We start from the raw sequence: 21,107 nt of genomic DNA on the forward strand, positions 1-21,107 counted from the left end.
TGTGCAAGAAACCCTTTTTTCCTGCGTTTTCTGTCCTCTTCTAATATCTAAACATTTCCCTTCCTCTCTCTCCTTCTATCCATTTAATTTGGTTCTTTTACTTCTTCTTTTAATTTACTTTGGTTTTGTTTTCTTCTGCCTCTACACTCACTGTCTTTTCCTCCTTAAATTTCCTCCTGCATCAGCCTATAAGTGGATTCACGGGGAGCTGAGGGGGAACATCCCCCTGCAGTACCTGGCCTGGGTATCCTATCCCCTGATGTTTATCCTCTTCTCCTCCCTCTTCTGTCACCTGGTTTCCCCTCAAGCTATTGGTCTGTACCGCTGTCTTTCTCATGCTTCTGTGTGTTTGTCTACCTTAACGTGTAATCCATAGATTTAAAAGTGCATTTCAAATTTAGTCTGCACTCTTAAATACTGGGACAGGATCAAATATTTGGGTTCTTATTGGTTATGAAATTAAGAAAAAAATAGGGAACTGAAGCTGAGGGAGAACATCTCCAACTCATTTTCTCTCCAACCATTAACCGACCAGTCAACAAAATAGTTTTTCATTCATCTAAGCTAATCCGTGAGAAGAGATTCTGTCATTTTCCACACTTTCAGCCTTTTATGATGCTTGATTCCCAACAGCAGCTTTACAGAAGAAAGTTTTTGCATTGCTATTGTTTTCTGTCTGTTTTCGTTCTCACGGTGTCACACAGTACTGCTGTTTTGTTGTCTCGCAGATAGACACAAGGTTTTCCTTGGGTTTGGTGCCTTGGCACATATGGACGTTTGTAAAAGACCTCTCACATTTGTGTGCAATTAATATTGTGCTTCATATGGTTAATACAGTGGATTTGATTTGATGTCTAAACCTAAACAGCAAGCACAATGAAGGGGAAAAAAAGAAAGAATCCACCAAGTGAAACAAAGCACAACAAACACACAACATAAATGAACCACAGGCTCCTGGCTGGCAAACTTGTGACGCTTTCTCCAACCTGCAAATGTGGAATTTTTTGTAGTTTTTTCCCTCAAGCATCACTAACTAACTGCAAAGGAAAACTTGTAATTATTTCTGCAAACAGCATTTGACATAAAATGCAACTTGCAGAAATGTTTGATGCCCTTGAATGAAAATGAATTGATAATTTGCAACAAATTATTCAGAAAACAGCATCACCAAAGCCATCTGAGACAAGTGTAAGGTTAGGAAAGTGTGTCGAGTCATAAAAGGTTCATAACAGTTATTATTAGTATTTTTTGTTATATAACCCTTCTGTTCTAGGTTCTGGTATACCAGAGTTGAAGACCATCCTGAGAGGTGTGGTACTAAAGGAATATTTGACTCTGAAGGCGTTCATTGCCAAAGTCATTGGTCTGACGGCTGCTCTGGGCAGCGGCATGCCTGTAGGCAAAGAGGTGGGTCAACCCAGATAAATTAAAAAGCTTCTCGCGGGCTGTTTCATTTAATCTAAGCATTGCATTTTTTAAATTTTATTAACCTTTTTCTTTTTATGCTCCATTCCTTCACTCAGGGCCCGTTTGTTCACATTGCCAGCATCTGTGCAGCAGTTCTCAGCAGGTTCATGTCCTTTTTTTCAGGAGTTTATCAGGTAAGCTGATGTCAGGAAACACTTGAATTTCCCTCTGATTGAATATTCCTTATTTATATGTTGCTTCAATGCTGACTCCTCCTCCTCTCTGGATCAGTAGAATCCATACTGTTACACAGACATCCTGACGGTCGGTTGTGCTGTCGGGGTGGGCTGCTGCTTCGGTACTCCGCTTGGAGGTACACATCCTTTTCCCTGTGCTCCTCTGCTCTCTTTGTCTGACTCATATCTCTCAGGAGTGCATATAAGACAGTCAGGCCTCTGCTTTGGGTATTTTCATCACAGTCTGGTGCAGACAGGAAACTGAAATTCCAAGTCAAAAACTGAAAATATCTGAATTCTTATGTTCATCTACAGTCAGTTTCCCATATTGCGGGAGTTTTAAATGTAGATATATGTGACAGTTGAAGTACGCATCTGATACGTGACTAATTCTCTGCTCTTTTTTTCTTCCTCCACCAGGTGTGCTCTTCAGCATAGAGGTAACATCTACATACTTTGCTGTAAGAAACTACTGGAGAGGATACTTTGCTGCTACATTTAGTGCCTTCATATTCAGAGTGTTATCCGTGTTTAATAAAGATGCAGGTATGTGTGCAAATATATATGTACTACTTTCCAAGACATGCGCTAGAGGGAGCCCTCTCTCCACAAAGCAAAGTGTCATGTCTTTATATTGACACTGACAATACATGTATGTACTGTAGCTACAGCACTCTCCCTCCACTAGATGGCGATCTCCTCCTTCATGTAGCAGCAGAGTGTTTCAGTGCCTCACTCGGGTCTCCGTGAAATTTTAACCAATCATTTTGCTGTACAAACACATTTCTGTGACTTTGCAGTACACCACATATTAGTTTTGTGTTTGTATGTCACAGTAAATGTGTTATCTGATATTAGTCTAAGTACTAACATAACTACAAGCTCCAGTTCATTACTTAAATGAACTGAACTGAAAGCCGAGGGTATAAATTTTGGCACTTTTTCTTTTCTTTTGCTTCCAGTAACAATCACAGCTCTGTTCAGGACTAACTTTCGTATGGATTTCCCTTTTGATCTGCAGGAGCTGCCAGCGTTTGCCATCATTGGGTGAGCAAAGAGAAAACAGACACACACACTCCACAGCAACCTCGTTAGGTACACCTGTTCTTTGTGAAGGCATAAATCCAACTCACCAGTATTTGGACATGCTCAACATAACGTAATTCAAAAAAGTGCATCAGAATAAGGAAAAGCATGATTTAAGTGACTGTGATTGTAGCATAATTGCTGGTCTGAATATTTCATAAACTGCTGATCTACTGGGATTTTCCCCTCATAGCCATCTGCAGGGGTTACAGAGAAATGTCCAAAAAAGAGAAAATATGCAGAGGTCAGAGGTCAGAGGAGAATGGTCACTCTGCTTCAACCTGACAGGCAGCGGTAAATTAAACAACCACTCGTTACATGCAGAAGAGCTCACCCTGACAATATGTTTGAAACAGTTTGGCTGCAACAGCAGAAGACCAGACTAGATGCTACTTATGTCAGCCAATAACAGGAAACTGAGGCTAAAACTCGTCAAGACTGGATAAATGTTGCCTGGGCTGATTTGTCTCGATTTCTGCTGCAACATTCAGATGTCAGGATCATAATTTGGCATAAAAAACATGGATCCGTCCTGCTTTGTATCATTGGCTGGTGGTGGTGTAGTAGTGTGGGGGATATTTTCTCGGCACACTTTGGGGCCCATGTCTGTCTCTTCATGATCACATAGTGTCCATCTTCTGATGGCTGCTTCTAGCAGAATAATATGTCATGTTTCAAAGCTCGAGTAATCTCAAACAGGTTTCTAAAAGATGACAATGAGTTCAGCCACCAGATTTCAATCTAATAGGACACCTTTGGATTGTGGTGGACATCATGGACGTGCAGCTGACAAATCTGCATTAACTCTGTGACATCATGTCAATGTGGACCAAAATCTCTCTCGAAACGTTTCCAGCATGTTATTGAATCTATGCCATGAAGAATTAAGGCAGTTCTGAAGGGAAAAGGTGGCCCAACGTGGTACTAGCAAGATGTAACTAATGAAGTAGTGAGTAGAGTATGTATGTCTTGATGCATGCTCAATCATCCAGGTAAGTAAATCCTAAAAGGTTGATTCTGTTCATCTGGACGTAGCGTTTTCAGTTCCAGGTGAACAGAATCAACCTTTTGGGATGAGAGTATACATGTTTGACCATTTTCACTCTGCATCTCCAAACATGTCCTCAGGGACCAGACTGAAAATGGAGTAAATCAGTCGAATAATAAAAATGTAGTTGCAGCTGTTATTTTATGATTTCCTCTACTTGATGAGTATTTACACAGAGTTTGCTACAGTTAGATTGACATGAGAAAATGAAGGTGATTCTTAGTTACTCGGTCATAAGCAGTTACTTGCTGAGGGGCTGCTGATTGATTTTGTTTGAGGCTACTTTGCTTCATGTGCTAAGCAGTAAAGAAGCAGCACCACAACTTTGAACCAAGTGAAGTTTCTTTCATAGATCTAAACCATCCAGTATAAAAAAACACGGCAAACCAACTGCTCAGAAAGCCTAAACATGAATCTTTTCCATGACATTTAGTTTAAAGCTTTTATTACTTTTTTAATTGTAAGTGCAGTGTTGTTCTACAGTGGTGTCCAACTCCAGTCCTCAAGGACCAGTGTCCTGAAACTTTTCCATGTGTCCCCGTTGCAGCACACCTGAATAAAATTAGTAGGCATTAGCAAGACTCTATAGAACTTTACTGCATGCTGAGGTGGCAACCCCTAACTCAACTCAAGTAAATTTAAGTAAATGTAACTGTTTGGAAAAATGTGCTTCTAACAGTACTTTTATTGCACCTTGTTCATTCACTCAGGAGCTGCTGTAACATGAATCAAATGGCTGAATTGCCACCTCAGCATGCAGTCAAGTTCTATAGAGTCTTGCTAATGACCTGCTAATTGTATTCAGGTGTGTTGCAGCAGGGACACATTGAAAAGTTTCAGGACACCGGCCCTCGAGGACTGGAGTTTGACACCCCTGTTTTAGACGCATCCTTGTTCCGACACACCTGAATCAAATGAATGGCTTGTTATCAGGCCTTTGCCAAACTTGATGGCATGCTGAAGAGGTAATCCAACCATTTGGATTCAGCTGTGTTGGAGTAGGGATGCATCTAAAAGCTGCAGGACAGTAGCTCTCGAGGACTGGAGTTGGATGCCTCTGTTCTACACGATATAAACTGCATTATAAAGTAAGCAAAATCCCCCTTTTTTCCCCCAATTGGCCAATAAAACTACCAGTAGTGCCCAATGTAACATCAGACACTGGACAAATGTCTTGAGACTACGCTGATATGTATGACAGCAACATGTATATAATATAAATGACTTAAGGCTGTAATTAATGAGTGTCCGACTTTCTCGTTGGTACAGGATCTTCTGCGGGTTCCTCGGCGCGTTCTTCGTCTACCTCAACAGACAGGTGGTGCTGTTTATGAGAAGACCCAATGCCATGACCCGCTTCCTGACTAAACAGTGAGCCTCTCTGCTGTGGCAGCTTTTAATTTACTTTAGCCCGTGCTGCCTGTGCCTTACTGTAGGTACTTTAATTACTTTAATGCACAGGTATGATCAGGATAATTACTGGTGCTTGTTTCGTTCACAGAGGTTTGACTTTCCTTTTGTTTTCCTCCAGCCGACTGCTTTTTCCCGCTGTGGTAACGCTGATAATCGCCACCTTGACCTTTCCACCTGGATTTGGACAGTTCATGGCAGGAGAGGTCAGAGTTTATAGCTTGTTGTCCTGTTTATTATGTAAGCACACCAGAATATTAAAAAATTGATTTACATGCCAAATTATTTATCTTAGCACACATTTGTTTTCACATCAAGAACACAAAGTTTTCATGTCCAGTAACCATCCTCATGTAATCGTATCATAACCTGAAAGCATAATCTGAGCTTCTTTGGCCTGAAGTCGACAGAAAGCAGGCACCAGTGGTCTCTTAGATCTTCGGTTTCCTTTGGTGCAAAGCATCATCACAGACCAGTAGCCATGATAAATATGAGCCTGCTGTGTCCCCTCCACTGATGTTACATCACACAAGTTTTGGGATTTGAAGTTCAGTATTTACAAACCGTGACCTCTGGGTGCCGCAGGGTGCCGCTAACATCAACACTTAGTTTGAGCACTAATGAGACAAACTTTAATCATGCAGTGTAATTAGACTGCAAAGATGAATTCAGTTAAGTTTGTAAATGGCTGAAAAGTGTTCAGATATATAGAAGAAGTTTATTCACTGGTTGCCTGAAGCCAAATTTCTCTCACTGTTTAGCAAAGTCAGGCAGAAGCCTGGAAAATAATGAGACACCCGAATGCACACATAAGCAAAATAGAGCCTGAGGGCTTGAACTGGCCTGCGGAACAACTCAGTCCGACCCCCGATGACCTAAAAGGAAAAGTAAACAAACCACAACCCGTTCGTGTTACTGAATATTAAGGAGGATGACTGTAGTGAGTCTATACTACTTTATAATTTGATTTCAACATAGGGCACGGGTGTGAAAACGAGTGTGTTTTCTCTGATGGCAAAATGAAAAGAAATTAAAAGTTGATTCCTATCTCCATTCCCATCTTATCCCATATTTGTCCACTGGGATTCATGGAGTTTGGTGTATTTCTGCTCTCTGTGTATCAGTTGGCTCTTTGCTTACTTTATCTAAGGCTACGTCCACACGTACACGGGCATCTGTTTCTATGCGTTTGGACCTTTCATCCACACGTAAATGGTGTTTTGGGTCACTGAAAACTGAGATTTTTAAAAACCACGTTATTGTTTACATGAAATGAATTTCTACAATGGCGCATAGAGACAAAATACTGTTGCTGTTAATCTGACTATCTGCAGTTTTTACATGCTTACATATAAACACGCAGTTACTGTCCATCCATTTACAAAGACAGAGGCTTCAGAGTGAACTTCTACGTTAAACACAGACGCTCTTAAAACCCAAATCCCGACGCCAACGTCATCATCGGTTTTGAATAAATGTAATTTTTTAAAAATTAAAATGTCTTATGATTGTGAATCACTCAGACTAACGTGAAATTTTCAGTTTGTTTCTTTATTGAATAAACCGTGTACGTGTGGATGTAGCCTAAGTCAGCATGACTCACTGAGGCAGAAAATGCTACCCATCCCCTCCCTAATGTTTTTAATAATTGATATAAAAATTTGGCATATCAGTTTTTAGCCCTGTTGTAAGGTTGACTGTGAAGCACGAGCCACACAGGACTGGGCAAAATGTATGATCCAGTAATATAATGTGAATAATTGTAGTTTTATGTTGTATTTTTTTTGGAAAGCTGTGTCAGTGTTTACGGCTCTTCACTCATTAAAGTCTTTCAATCTTGGAGTCCAGGCTTTCAAAGTTCCCTGGCATGGAAGGAGACACCACAGCCGTCAAACAATACATATTTAACATAGACGTTAATGCTACACTTATGTGTGTCAACAGTTGACAAAATTGGTTGATTTATAGAAATAACACAGAAAGAAATCACGTTTTTCTGATTCCCAAAGACTTACTGAGAACGCACCAAACTAACTCAACCTACTCGATTATAAACCAACTCCTGTGTTTTGTGAGGTAGAATTCATGTTTTTCTGTTATACTCGGTCTATTTCCTTCTTATACTTAAGCCTTTGACTCTACTCATTTTCTCCTTCTGCTGCTCTCCTTTCTCTCATTTGCTATTCCTGCCTGCTTGGCAGTTTGTTGACCACCACTGTGGATTAATGTATGTCTGCACCTGTTTCCATTTTCATGGGAAAATATGAACTAGAATAGAATAGAATAGCTTTTTATTGTCACTGTTACAAGAACAGTGAAAGGCAGTTTGGCATCTCTCCGTGTGTGTGAAGTACACAATAGCGTAAGTATTTACACAATGACAAATTTACATTTACACAAGAAAGATATGTACAAGTTATACATACACCTGCAAACATACACGCACATACATACATATATGTATATATACATATTTGCATCCGTACATGCATACACACACATATTTCCACATACACGCTTACATCTATATGCATACACATACATGCCATCTAACTAGCAGGTGCATTGAGAGGTGCAGTGTGAGACTTTTGCACAACACTGTATATTCTGTTTTACCATTTTAGCCTTAAAAACTTGCTTTCCTTATACATCAGAATATTGCACATATCCCTACGTGCAATATTCAGAACATCTTCGCCATATTAATGCACATCTGTGGCCCTGCTGTGTGCAAATGGATTTTCAAGGTAAGAGAAAAGATCAACAGCTCACCCACCCAGCGCTAAAAGCTAATCATGTGTTTCACAGGCGCTCAGAATAGACCACTTAGTGTGAACCAGGTATGTGTTTTAATGCATATGTCAGTCAGTAACACCCCAACATGATTCACACACTCATTGTAGAAATGCGTCACACCTTTTTAATGAAGACACACTGTGGGTTTTAACACAGTGAAGTGTGGCGATGCCTAAATTTAAATCATTTCTCCTCAGGAAAAAAATAAATAAATGGGTGAACAGGTCCATGTTTGACAGACACCTGTTCTTACCCTCAAAGACTTTATCCACACCCTTTGGGGAATGAAATCCTTCCAATCCAACGTGGTAGCTCGGTGCAAAGTGACAGAAGAAGCAACTCACAGAGAGGAGATTAAATGCTATAAGGTTTGTGAACCAGACATGAACCCGCAACTTCAAAAAGCAGCAGGGAAGCCTATTACATCCGAGCTCTGCAGAGAGGCCCACAGCAGCCTTTCACAGAAACTCAACAGTTCCACTCACACTCCAAACGGTGGATTTCAGGGACCGCGATTCGAGCCAAACTCGAGCAGGAAATACAGAAGTAGAGAAATCAACATGACGTTGGTGCTGTTTCTCCCCCCGCAGTGGTGTTATGCAGATGCGGGAGGCGCTGCGTTTTGTTCCTGTGAGCAATTTCAGAGGCATCTATGCAAATGTGGAGCAAAACGGTTGAAGTGAATTAGTCATTCATGAGTCATCAGAAGTGAATGACTCATTGGACACGGCCACCCATACCCGTCTGCTTCCAGCTTTCTGGATGACTTCCTGCCTGTTTATCTCACTTGACTTTCTTCCTCACTTCACTTTTTTGCTCCCATTTTCTCTCTTAAACTTCTTCCTCTTCTTTCGTATCCATTTCCTTCTTATCCCTCATCCTCCTTTTAAATTTCACTCTGCCTTTAACCATTTTTCCTCCTCTTGCTCTACTTTTCTCCCTCCCTTCACCGTTTCCTTCTTGTTTTTTTTATTTTCACCTTTTATTGCTATAACTTCCCCTTATATCCCTCTCCTTTTTGACTTTTTTATATTTTCTCTTCCTGTCCTTTTTTTGCTTTACCTTCTCCCCTTGTTTTGTGTAGACGACCTCTTACACATATCTTCCCTGTGTTCTAATCCTGTTTCTTTGAAAAAAAAAAAGTTTTGTAAGTCACACTTTGAAAAAGAAAAGTGTGAGTGTACTTTTTTATTTCACAGATTTCTGACTGCATTGTTAAGTTTGACTAACTCCTGTATATAAAAAACTACAGACTGTGTAATGAAATTGGTCACATTCACTGTAATATGTAAAATAAGCAGTGCTAATTTATCATCTAACACTTGCAATCCTGGTTAGCAAGCTGCACTCATGAACTGCATGGGTGCAAAGGACAAATGCACATGACGCACAAGTAACCATCGGATAAAATACTTGAAGTTTATACAGAATACAGTTTGCAGTGTGTGCCACACAAAAAGTCATCATATTTGTTAGACAACTGGAGGTTGTTACTTGATTAACAGGAAGTCTGATTATCAGCTGATTTTACAGCTTTGAACTTAAAAATGCAAAAATCGATAAAAAAAATTGATAAAAAGAAGAAAGCTTTTTTAGCCAAGCTTGCTGTTTGTCAAGGCAAATTTTAAGTTTCCATGGAAATGATTATGAATCAACTTGTGTCAAAGGTTATCTTTTTAATTTTATTTTCACAATATTAAACTAATTTAAATTATTTTCCTAAACTCATCTAATTTTGATGTTATGGTTAATTTTGAACAGATATCAAAGTGTTCACATTTTCACCTTGATGCAGGTTTGGCTTCACATTTTATTTAAAGTGGCTTTAAAAAGATCTTAAATTTAAATCACGTACATTTGTAGATATTCTGCTTTTCTCCTCCACCACCAGTTTCCCCTCTCTGCCCATCTGTCTCACATTTTGTCCCTTCTGCCTCTCCTCACCTCATTTCCCCCTCTGTCCTCTTTCTTTCCAGCTGATGCCCAGAGAGTGCATCAACTCTCTGTTTGACAACTTCACATGGACAAAGATTTCAGGGTCTCCTCCACCGGTCGGTCTGGGCCGCTCTGCTGCCTGGCTGCACCCTGATGTCAGCGTCTTTGTCATTCTGGTGCTCTTCTTCCTCATGAAGGTTTGTGACTGCTAGGAAATTTTGTTTTGTCATCCTTTCTGTGTATTTGTGCGAAGTTGCGTTATGCATCTGCGTGTTTATGTGAGATCGTTTGTGACACCGTGTGTGTGTTTGTGTTGGAAGGCAGGCTCCGACTGACGTCAGCATTTTCGTCATCATCCTCCTCTTCGTTAGGGACATTTGTTGCAGGTCACTCATGTTGTGTGTTGGTGAAGGGGACATCTGTGTTTGTCTTCTTCCTTTTCTTCCTGTTCAAGGTCAACAGAGCTGGCAGCCTGCCAACACTTCTAGCTTTCTTAGGTTTTCTTTAGTGCAGCTACACACACGCACACACACACGCACACACACACAAATCCCAGAGCTTCAGAATTCCCACTGTCTTCTTAGCTGTTTGCTTAAATATTTTACGAGCATAGATGTGTGTGTAAATCTGGACTAGGTGCTGGGATGACAATGAATCAGCAAGAAAGTTGATGAAATGCTGTAAAAGAATCACAGTTTGCACAAAGGTGGGCAAACAACCCATATAAATCCTAATAAAGAAGAAACCTGCGATGTGGACCAAGGTAAAGTCTTTTCAAACAAACATCAGATGTTCAAAGGAGCCAAGCAGAGTGATGGGTCTATAACATTGTGAAACTCAGACTATTAACCGATACAAACAAATCCAGTGTCTATAAAGCTCGGTGACAATGACTGGTGCAAAAACCAGTGAACAAAGGATAAAAAGATGAAGAACCTGACAGCCGTCTATTGGCCTTGAATACAGATGGCTGTCTGGTTAAAGATCTTATGCAGACTTTGAAATGATCGTTTAATGTCCAAGGCCATTTTTTAAGATTGCTCCCAGGTGCAGAAACTGCTCTCACCCATACAAATTAATGGGCGAAGTCATTAACATCCAGACAATGTCAGAGTAGAGGACAGCAGTCAGAAGGAATTTTGACAACAAGCAGACAGGGTCCGAACAGGGTTGAGAATAATTGTGAAAATTATACGTGATCTGAAATCTGAACTGACTCTGGTGTCGTTATCGTCTTCATAAATGATGTTTGGGAGAATAAAGTTGAAGCATTTTCCAGAGTTGTTCTTTCTGGACTGAAAAGTCTGTTCGCAATCAATATATACTTTACTGGTGTTAAGGTGGAGTGTGGACCCCAATGCAGACGTAACACATGGACAGGCAGACTGTAACTCAAAATGAAGACAATTCAAGTCCAAAAAGTAACTTAATCAAAATATCTGGAGAAAAAAAACAAAAAAACAAACTAACCAGAAACAACATGATACAGGAAAACTAAAGCGCTGCCAAAGGATAAAAGGACTGACTGGGCTTACTGTATGTACACACTGAGGGTAATGAGAGTTGGAAACAGCTGAGGGAAACACATGAGTGCAAACAATCTGGGACAATGAGATGAGGGCAAGTAAAACTCAACACAAGGCACGTGAACAAATAACTATCAAGGAAATAAAATGGGATAACTAAGCGACACGAATTAACTTAATACAAGGGAACTGATACAAAAACACAAAACTAAACTCAACAGAATGGAACTAACGAGGAAAACACATAAAGAACAATATAAACAAAACCATAACCAGGAACTAAGGAGAGGGAAACATTAAGCAAATGACACTAAAAACTGAGAGTTATCAGAAGACATTAAAAAAAACCTATAAAGTTCATAAACTCAACATGCTGAGTCAATGACCCAGAACCAAGACAGCTGGTGCCTACATGTACAAGAGCTTGAAACCTACATATTATTTATACATTTTTAAAAAGCTGTCTCATGAAACAAAATGGAACTGAAATTACAATGTAATCTTCAGAAGAAACTGGTGATAACCTTTGTGTGTGTTGATGCCCATTATTAACAGTGGGTGAACGGCCACCTCCTAAAGCACAACCCCTGTAGCATTTAAATCCCTGGGACTCAATTTTGGTATTAGGAGCCTCTTGGACGAGAGGTGAAACGTCTCCAGAGTCTTTCAAGAAGTTCAGTTGCCGTCTTTTCAAGCTCTTACGACCACCATGACCTGGATGACTGAGAATCTATGCAGACATCAGAGCACACTCATTTGTATTTAACTCTGGACATGTGCGAACATATTTTTAAAAAATCAAAGCTATTTTGACATTAAAAACTAACCTGCATCACTGTTCTTCCTTTTGAAATGCTGTGACCAGAACTTCCAAAGTCACATAATTCTTGTTTTTTATTAAAAAAAAAAAAAAAAGCCCAGACAGACAAAGTCTGGTCTCTAAATACTCTTGAGTCATGACCAGCCTACAGTCTGTTGGCTGGTGCAGAAAATGGTGCCAAGCTGTCGATGCCTCCTGTTTGGTGAAAATCTGTGACTTCTCAACAGCTCGGGCACACAGCAGTGTGAAAGCACATTACCATTTCACTAAATACAAAATACAAACTGCTACATGGAAGTCAGATCATGTTTGTCTTGGTGATGTGTTATTATGCTATATGTTTCTGTCCACTTAAAACCACCAATATGTTCCTGTTTGCTTATTTTTCTTCAAAGTTGCGAAGCTTTTTCATGCGAGTCCAGCTGGAGGCAAACGATTATAAAGCCTGCATCTCAAACATCGAGACTTGCTGTCACTGATAGTTAAAATTCAATCCAAAGATATAGTATACAGAATGTTTTGTAGTCCATAGCTCTATACATTTCACCATTTAAATTAGATTAGGTTTTATTCAGGAAATTAGGTTAAATTTCCAAAATGACTCCAAAGAAAAGTTATTCTCACCCGTTTCTCTTCGAAGAGCCTCAATCTGTGTTTCTGTCTAAAGTCAAATTAGGCAGTAATGTTGTACAGATAATCGTATCAACTGGATATTAGAGGCTGTCACTCAGCATCATTCACTGCACTGGTTCAGTCATGGTGTTTCTCACTGGAGCAGAGCGGCCCCCTGCAGTGCAAACTTAATTCAGCCACAACTGAGAGCAGCTGCCTGGTGAAACTCCCGACACACATACAGGGTTTCTTTCCTGCTGCTGTCAGCCTTTCTCCACTACACACTCAAAACCTGCCTTCCTCTTTTGTCCTTTACCTGATTTGACTTTCCATCGTTGTCTATATAAAAAGCTCCATGAATGTTACATTTAAATGCACATGTGAGCGTTGCAAAAGTTACTTGTGACAATAAATAAACGAGCCTAATCAGCTGTATCTTCAGTGAGTCCCTCATCCTGCATAATTGTTCTCCACCAGCTCAGAGTTCAGCTGCTTATGCTAAATGAAGCAGGTTCTCCAAGTGCTGGTTAGAGAAACACTCCAGGTTCTCTCATTAAACATAACCACCATAACGATAGCCTAGCCCAGGGGGTGGGTCACGGTGACAGCAGCCTAAGCAGAGAAGCCCAGACCTCCCTCTTCCCGGCAACTTCCTCCTACATATCGAGGGAAACACCAGCCTATAGATGTAATCTCTCCAGCATGTCCTGGGTTTGCCCCAGGGCCTCCTCCCAGTGGGACATGCCTGGAACACCTCATTTAGGGGGTGCCTGGAGGCATCCTAGTCAGAGCCCCGAACCACCTCAACTGGCTCCTTTGGATTTGGAGGAGCAGCGGCTCTACTTTGAGCCCAGATCAGATGGCCAAACTCCTCACCCTATCTCTAAGGGAGAGCCCAGCCACCCTTCAAAGAAACCTCATTTCCGGCACTTGTATCCACAATCTCGTTCTTTCAGTCATTACCCACAACTCGTGACCATAGGTGAGGGTAGGGACGTAGATCGACTGGTAAATCGAGAGCTTCGCTTCTACACTCAGCTCTCTTTTCTCCATGATGGAACGGTACAGCGTCCGCATCGGGCAGCCGCAGCACCAATCCATCTGTCGATCGCCTGCTCCCTTCTCCCCACACTCGTGAACCAACCTTTTTCGACTGAAGACCATGGCCTCAGATTTGGCGGTGCTGATTTTCATTCCCGCTGCCTCAAACTGGGCTGCAAACCAGTCCAGTGCGAGCTGGAAGCTGTCACCCGATGAAGCCAACAGAACCACATCATTTGCGAAAAACAGAGATGAGATTCTGAGACCAACCAAGTGAAAGCCTTCCGCCACTTGCCTACACCTAGAACTTCTGTCCAAAAAAGTTATGAACAGAATTGTGACAAAGGGCAGCCCTGGCAGAGTCCAACACCTACCGGAAACTCAAGAGCTCACTGAATTCTAGAATGTCCAGTCATGAAATTTCCTCCCTTCTAAATATTCCACAGTCAGCTGTTAGTGGTATTATGACAAAGTGAAAAGATTGGGAACGACAGAAACTCAGCCAGAAAAGTGGTAGGCTCTTAATTACAACAATTTTAACTTCTTACAAGCAAGGAGTCACCCCCTGCTGGCTTTTAGAAAGAATGCATTTGTAAAACGCTTCACACTTTACCTGGAAAATGGGCATCTTTTATATACAGTCTATGGTAGCACCTGTCTCTGTGTGAAGTTTTTTACTTAAGTCTCTTTATCACATTGCTCTGCATTACTTTTCCTTTTCTCCACTCTCTCTGTATTGGCCTCTGAAACACTGAAGCAAACAGAGTGTTTCAGCTCCCATTTATCTCGGGATTTATGACACTGATGAAGGAGCGAGTGCTGGGTGACACTGTGTTTGTATGTGTGAGACTCTCTTTGTGTGAGTTTCTGATTGATTGTGTTTGACTGTCAGGATTAAAAGAGAGCAGAAGACCGAGCACAGTCTCCTCTGTCATCAGGATAGCAGCCACCCTGTGAAAGACGTGCTAATGAGTTTTTATCTTGTTCCACAGTAATTAAGTTATCAAACGATGATGACAAATTATGTGTAGAATTGGTAATCTGGATGGTTAAAATGGTAATGTAGTGTTTCCCACCAATCCATTTGAATGAAAAAGACAAAGCCTAGCATGGTGCCTAGAACAGACAGACTTTCACCCCCGCACGCCAAAATCCAGAGCTTGTCTGAAGGTATTCATTATCACTGATGAGCTCTCAGCACCCAAGTAGAAAGCGTATTATTAGGAAAGCTATTTTGGAGTTCCTTTCTGATGAATACAGAAATTATTTGGACACAGACTGTGCAAATGACATTTGAAGGGTGAGTTTAGCTTTAGTTCACCCTGCAGAGGACCGTGATCTTTTCACTCACACGTCGAGTTGGCAGCCACCCAGTGCAGCTACATCACCATCCACTGCAGCTTCACTGGAGCAGCTGTTGATTAAGTGCCTTGCTCAAGGACACCCAAAGGTGATTGGGTCCCCTTCCTCACAGCATACATGTATACATGCTTTCAAGATTGGCCACTTCTGTAACACACCGAGAGAATGCCAAATTAGATATTTGAGACAAGGAGCACTAAAAAGGTGCAAAGACATTCTCCTGTTGCTATGCACCCAACAGCTTGGTAGCAATCTAATTAGTATTAAGTGGATGTGCTGCAGTGACAAAGTAGATGTATTGAAAATGAAAACAAAAACAAAAAAAGAGCTGATGTGCTTTCTTTTGAAATTGAAGATTTAGAATTGAATCGTTTTTTGTCTGACTGTCTTGTTCAGCTTTTCAAACTCTGAATAGTGCTTCTCATGCTAATAGCTAACATAATCAAACTTGGTTAGCAAGCTGCATTTATATACTGTACACATGCATCAGAAAAATAGCCTACCTGCTAATTAGCGCTAACAGATAAAATACTGAAACTGCCTTCACTGAAACTGAGGTGCATACTTCTTAAATGGTCAGTTTAAATGCACAGTAAGCCATATTATTATACCAACAGTACAAACATGATCCAAAAGCACAGTTCATTGACTTTAATGAGTACAGGTGAGGCTAATGACAATGGTTAACCACTTTTAACCTAACATTCACACAATCGTACCCTGATGGATGCATTGGGAGAAACTTGGGGTCCAAAGTGTCCAAACATACTTCATGCATATGACATGCAGACTAGAGGAGCCCGGGATCAAACCACTGACCTTCAAATAGGTATACGATCCACTCGAACTCCTGAGCCACAGCTGCCCTGACTGAAAGTTTTCAATTAAAACAGCCAAACCTGTAATAATGCAAACTTTAAATCTTAATAAAAATTAAACAGGTGTTATAGAAAGAAAAGAAAAATCAGCCCCACCCCCTACCAGCAACCAGTTTACTTCACTGGTCGAGCAGGTGGCCATAAGGCTGAAATGCAGCAGTCCAAGTCTCACCCGTAGCCCCTCCTGCGTGACCTCCCCTGCTCTCTCTCCCCTCCTTCCTGTCTACCCTTCACACCTGCACTATATGCCCCCATACAGTAGTTATTAAGGAGCTTGGCTATAGAGGCCACAACTGTGGCTGTAAACTTATTTATTTCTGCTGTAAAGTTTGTCATTTTAGGTATTTTAACATGAAAGTGTATTCTTGATCGACGCAATCCTGAATCTGGCATCGCGTGGCTGGGTGGAGGAACTTTAGTTTTTGGCACTTTGTGTTGGTGTCATTTGGGTTAAGGCACATTATTAACCTGTATTAATACAACCTGCCCAGAATTCAGACCACATGTTCTCAAAAGAATGTCACCAGATGTCTTCTGTAACCAGCTTTTAGAAAAGAACGATTTTAGCACATGTGCAGTATTTCACATGCAATTGTTCCTACAAAAGAAAACAAAACTAATGAACCAAAGAAAGTTAAAAATAGACACACACATGCATCATATGTGCTAAAAATTAAATAGCTATTCATTACCAGTGTTGTTTTCTGCTCCAAATCAAACGTCAGCCCAATACCACAGTTCGGATTCTTATCACCAAGTTATTATGTCCTTAGAGGCTTTATTGTCCAAATGTCAGGCACACACTCATTTCATAAATCCAGTATAGTGTTGTAGGAAGATATCTGAGTTTCCAGTGTGAAAGCAGAGTACCCTAACATGACTCAAACGTGGTTCACAAGCCAGTATTTCTCCACAGGTGGAGGTGGAGACACCGATAAGAGGCTGAACTGTAAGAAAGTTAAGTCTCATCTGGTTTCTATTGGTTGCAATCATCAGCTCTGAGTTTTTGACTAAAAAGCGTTTCATGTCGTCTCTCCTGCAGTTCTGGATGTCTGCTGTGGCCACCACCATGCCCATCCCATCCGGAGCTTTCATGCCAGTCTTCATCCTAGGTGAGCGTTTTGAAGCTTTGCGTTGGCTTAAGTCTTCATCCTCTTTGGTTGTCACTATAAATATTGACTCTGTAAACAGTACAGTTCAGAAACCTTTATCTAAACTTTGATGATAATTAATGTATTTTATTTTTAAACTATATTTACTTTTAGCCCCACTTTCGTCCTATAGGAGCTGCGTTTGGCAGGCTGGTAGGGGAGATCATGGCCACTCTGTTTCCTCATGGGATCGTGTTTGATGGCATTCTTTACCGCATCATCCCTGGAGGGTACGCAGTCATCGGTTAGTTTCTTGTTTCTCCTCATAATTTTTTTCCACGTTTACTCTTTAATCACGGCTAACTATGATCCACCTTAGCAACTAGCCTATTTTTTAACTTAACATATAAGTCTTACTGTCAAACTGTCCTCATCTTTTTCCCCTTAACTGTCAGCTTCCTGTGCCCTCAGCTTGTCGGGCGTGTTCAGCCCTCTTCCTCTTTCTGTACTGTCACTTCCCTCATCTTCTTTCTCCTTCAGCTTCTCCTTCTGTCAGCCTCTCTGGTCCTCCAGTCGTCACTCATTGTCAACTTGTCCTCCCCACCTAATCCTCTACCCCACCCCCATTCTCGTCCTCTTCTCCCTCCATCCCAAGTCCTCTTCCTCCTTTCCATCAGAGCATGTGGTCGCTGTGCTCTGACAGTTAAATGTCACCCTGGGTTTGCTCTGCTGTCCTCACCTCAACAGCTGACCCAGAAATGTGGCCTTTTCTTCAATCCTCGCTCCCGTTGGCCTACAAAAGCCCGTCCTTAATTTCTCTCCTCCCTTTCTACCTTTTTTAATCTCTTCTTCTCTCTTATCCTTCTCTCGGTAGTCTCCCAGTATCAATCATTTGTCTCGTGTGTTTCCTGTCTCTCCTTACATTGCTTCTCATTAATCTACTCTTGTGTTTCATGGTTTCCTCTTCCTTCCACTGATTTTCCTTTTCTCCCTCATTCTCTTTGCTCTGTTCCTGTCTGCTCCCATCCTATTCTGCTCTTCCTTGTCTTTTAACTTCTGTGCATCTCATTTTCTACTTTCCATCAGTGCACTTTTACCCTTCCTCCTTCCTGTTATTCTGTGATCCATCTCTTCCTACTGTATCTTGTACTGTCTTTCCTTTGGCACGTCTCCCTTCCCCCACCCTCATCATCCCATCCCGTTTCTCTGGCAGGAGCAGCAGCGTTGACTGGGGCTGTGACTCACACAGTGTCCACGGCGGTTATCTGCTTCGAGCTGACAGGTCAGATCTCCCACATCCTGCCCATGATGGTGGCAGTAATCCTGGCCAACATGGTGGCCCAGGGCCTGCAGCCCTCCCTCTACGACTCCATCATCCAAGTCAAGAAGCTCCCGTACCTGCCGGAGCTTGGCTTCGGACACATGAGGTCTGTTTTCATTTCGCAAGCCAGATGTGGGAAAGATGTCAACAAATTTAATGTGATGCCCTCCATAACTCCAGCTGCCAGGGAAATAAATGGTGTAATTGTTGGTGGATAAAAACATTAAGAATTAAATTTCTGCATAATTGATAAATGTTTGCAAGTAAATAAAAGAAAGTGACAAAAAGAGGTTTCCAGTTTACCCTTTCAGATGAGGAAACCTTACAATTATAAAGGACCTTCAGCATGCAGAGATGCCATGCAGCTGAAACATGTAATTTGTGTCTCTTGGTAACGATGAAGGGTAATTTTCTTGTACAGTGTTTTCTAAAATTGGGTAGCAGTTCCAACTTTCTGTATCTGTTTCACAGCCAATACAACATCTTTGTAGAGGACATCATGGTGACGACGGTGAAGTTTATGTCATCTCAGTCCACATACCGAGAAGTCAAACTCCTGCTGGACTCCACTTCGCTCAAATCCATTCCCCTGGTCGACTCAAAAGGTAAACAGATTGATAAGGCACCTTCCTTGCTATTGACTGGGGATTATAGGGATCAGGGTTCGGCAACCTTTAACACCCAAAGAGCCATTTGGACCCAGTTTCCACAGAAAAGAAAACACTGGGAGCCGCAAATACTTGGCATCTAAAATGAAGATAACATTGTATATATTGTTTGTTTGTCTTTACCTTTATGCTTTGTATAAACAACTAGAGTGTGTTGCTTATGAAATCCATAAAGTGCTACAGAGAAAATTACATTTTATTTATGTAATGAACAGTGTTGGTCAAGTTACTTGAAAAAAGTAATCGGATTACAGTAACTGCCCATCTCTGGTAATGAATACATTTTAAACTCTTAAAAAATTATAACAAAAAAGAAACACGCTGAGTTGAAGTTCTCTTTTAAATGAATTTAAAAGCCAAACTTAAATTATCCATTTACAGAATAAAAAATGTCGCTTGCTGTCATCCTTATTTCGCCTTTGGGCTTTCGGAACGTGTAGCAGAGCCTTGACCTGAATTTAAGGAATAAACTGGAAACAAAGCCCTATGTTACTAAACAATGAAAAATAAATATTTGCAAATATCTGCATAAATATTTATTTTACCTGGTTAATGTGTGTAGCGGAGCGTGGTCTGCGGTGCCGCTGCAGGGGAGCCGGATGCACCTGAGCAGCATCCGCAATCACGTCTCGCCGGCTTAAAGTGTGTGCTCTCTCTGCTATTGTGTTGTTCTTGGTATGTGTCGGGCTGTGTGTGTAGAGCAACTGTGTGTGAAAAGTGATCAATAAAGAGATGCTGAAAAGCATGTTCATGCAAACATCGTCGGGTCTGCTGTTGTATGTTTACGATGGGACTTCTGCTCCTGAACCTCTGCGCACAGCGTCTGCAGACCGGGGCTGTACGAAGTCACTTCATCTTTACGCAGGACTGTAAGCTGTCGTCTGTGAGGCATGAGCGGTGTTTGTTTTTAACATAGTTCACGGTGGAGAACAGCCGCTCACATACGTAGGTGGATCCAAAGATCAACAATCCACAAATTAGGCATGCTGGTAGGCCACTCTCGTCAGAAGTAAATGCAAATAAATCTGCCCAGGCATCATTAAATGTTCTATTTTCTTCAGATATTTTTCTTTTCTTACATTTCTCCATACTTGGCCTACCCGGGGTTGAAAGTCTCGATAAATGCACGGCGTTTTGGCGGGTATACCAGCTTCTGCGAGTGTGACGCTTATTTTGAGCAACAAAAAATAATTTAATATAATTTTATTTTAAGATTTCAAGATCACAATGATCTTCCAGTTTAGAACTGCAAGTTAAAAAACAGAACTAACACAAGTAAAATACACTTCTGTTAAATAGTTATAATTTATTTTCCCACGCCACGCGGAGCTGCAGTATAAGGATGAACGAGCCGCATGCGTCTCCGGCCACAGGTTGCCGACCCCTGATGTAGATGAAATAGAACTGAATTGGATGAGTGGATTAGTCATCAAAGTGTCTCACAGAAATGTGTTTGGTAATTGAAAGAACACAAAGAGTTGCTGCTATCACATTAAATATAACGGTATCAAATATAGGCATTTAAATAAGAGCACTTTCCATTTTTAATGGATTCTTTTTTTTGGAATCATAAGGCATCATGATATTAATAAAATTAACATCTGTTTCTCTGTTTCCAGATTCTATGATCTTATTGGGCAGCATTGACAGGGTGGAGCTTCTGGCTCTCTGTGATTGGTGGTTGTCACCAGAAAGAAGGCTCCTGATGCAGGTGAGGACAGTCACAGGGCAAGCAATAGAGCTTCTTAGTCATGGCGGAAATCCTGATCACCATTGTTTTGGTCAATTCTAAGATCCTAATTACTCATTAAATTTGGGAACATGATAGATTTCCATCCATCCATTAGCTTAAAATGAAAGGCAGGATACA

General features: G+C 41.1%; 1 protein-coding gene across 1 annotated transcript in view; it reads left to right on the forward strand.

Annotated features, from left to right (window-relative positions):
• The window catches only part of LOC116312243 (chloride channel protein 1-like), a 58,407-nt gene that overhangs the window by 8,683 nt on the left and 28,617 nt on the right, over window positions 1–21,107 (forward strand). Inside the window, exons 4-16 of the mRNA XM_039605974.1 lie at window positions 1,274–1,407; window positions 1,524–1,601; window positions 1,702–1,780; window positions 2,064–2,189; window positions 2,606–2,690; window positions 5,047–5,148; window positions 5,309–5,393; window positions 9,960–10,115; window positions 17,200–17,269; window positions 17,442–17,552; window positions 18,462–18,675; window positions 19,041–19,174; window positions 20,857–20,948. Of these exons, the coding sequence (XP_039461908.1) occupies window positions 1,274–1,407; window positions 1,524–1,601; window positions 1,702–1,780; window positions 2,064–2,189; window positions 2,606–2,690; window positions 5,047–5,148; window positions 5,309–5,393; window positions 9,960–10,115; window positions 17,200–17,269; window positions 17,442–17,552; window positions 18,462–18,675; window positions 19,041–19,174; window positions 20,857–20,948 (1,466 nt within the window). The remainder of the gene's footprint in view (window positions 1–1,273; window positions 1,408–1,523; window positions 1,602–1,701; window positions 1,781–2,063; window positions 2,190–2,605; window positions 2,691–5,046; window positions 5,149–5,308; window positions 5,394–9,959; window positions 10,116–17,199; window positions 17,270–17,441; window positions 17,553–18,461; window positions 18,676–19,040; window positions 19,175–20,856; window positions 20,949–21,107) is intronic.

The sequence above is a fragment of the Oreochromis aureus genome, linkage group 22 (assembly GCF_013358895.1).
Source record: "Oreochromis aureus strain Israel breed Guangdong linkage group 22, ZZ_aureus, whole genome shotgun sequence".
Lineage (NCBI taxonomy): Eukaryota > Metazoa > Chordata > Actinopteri > Cichliformes > Cichlidae > Oreochromis > Oreochromis aureus.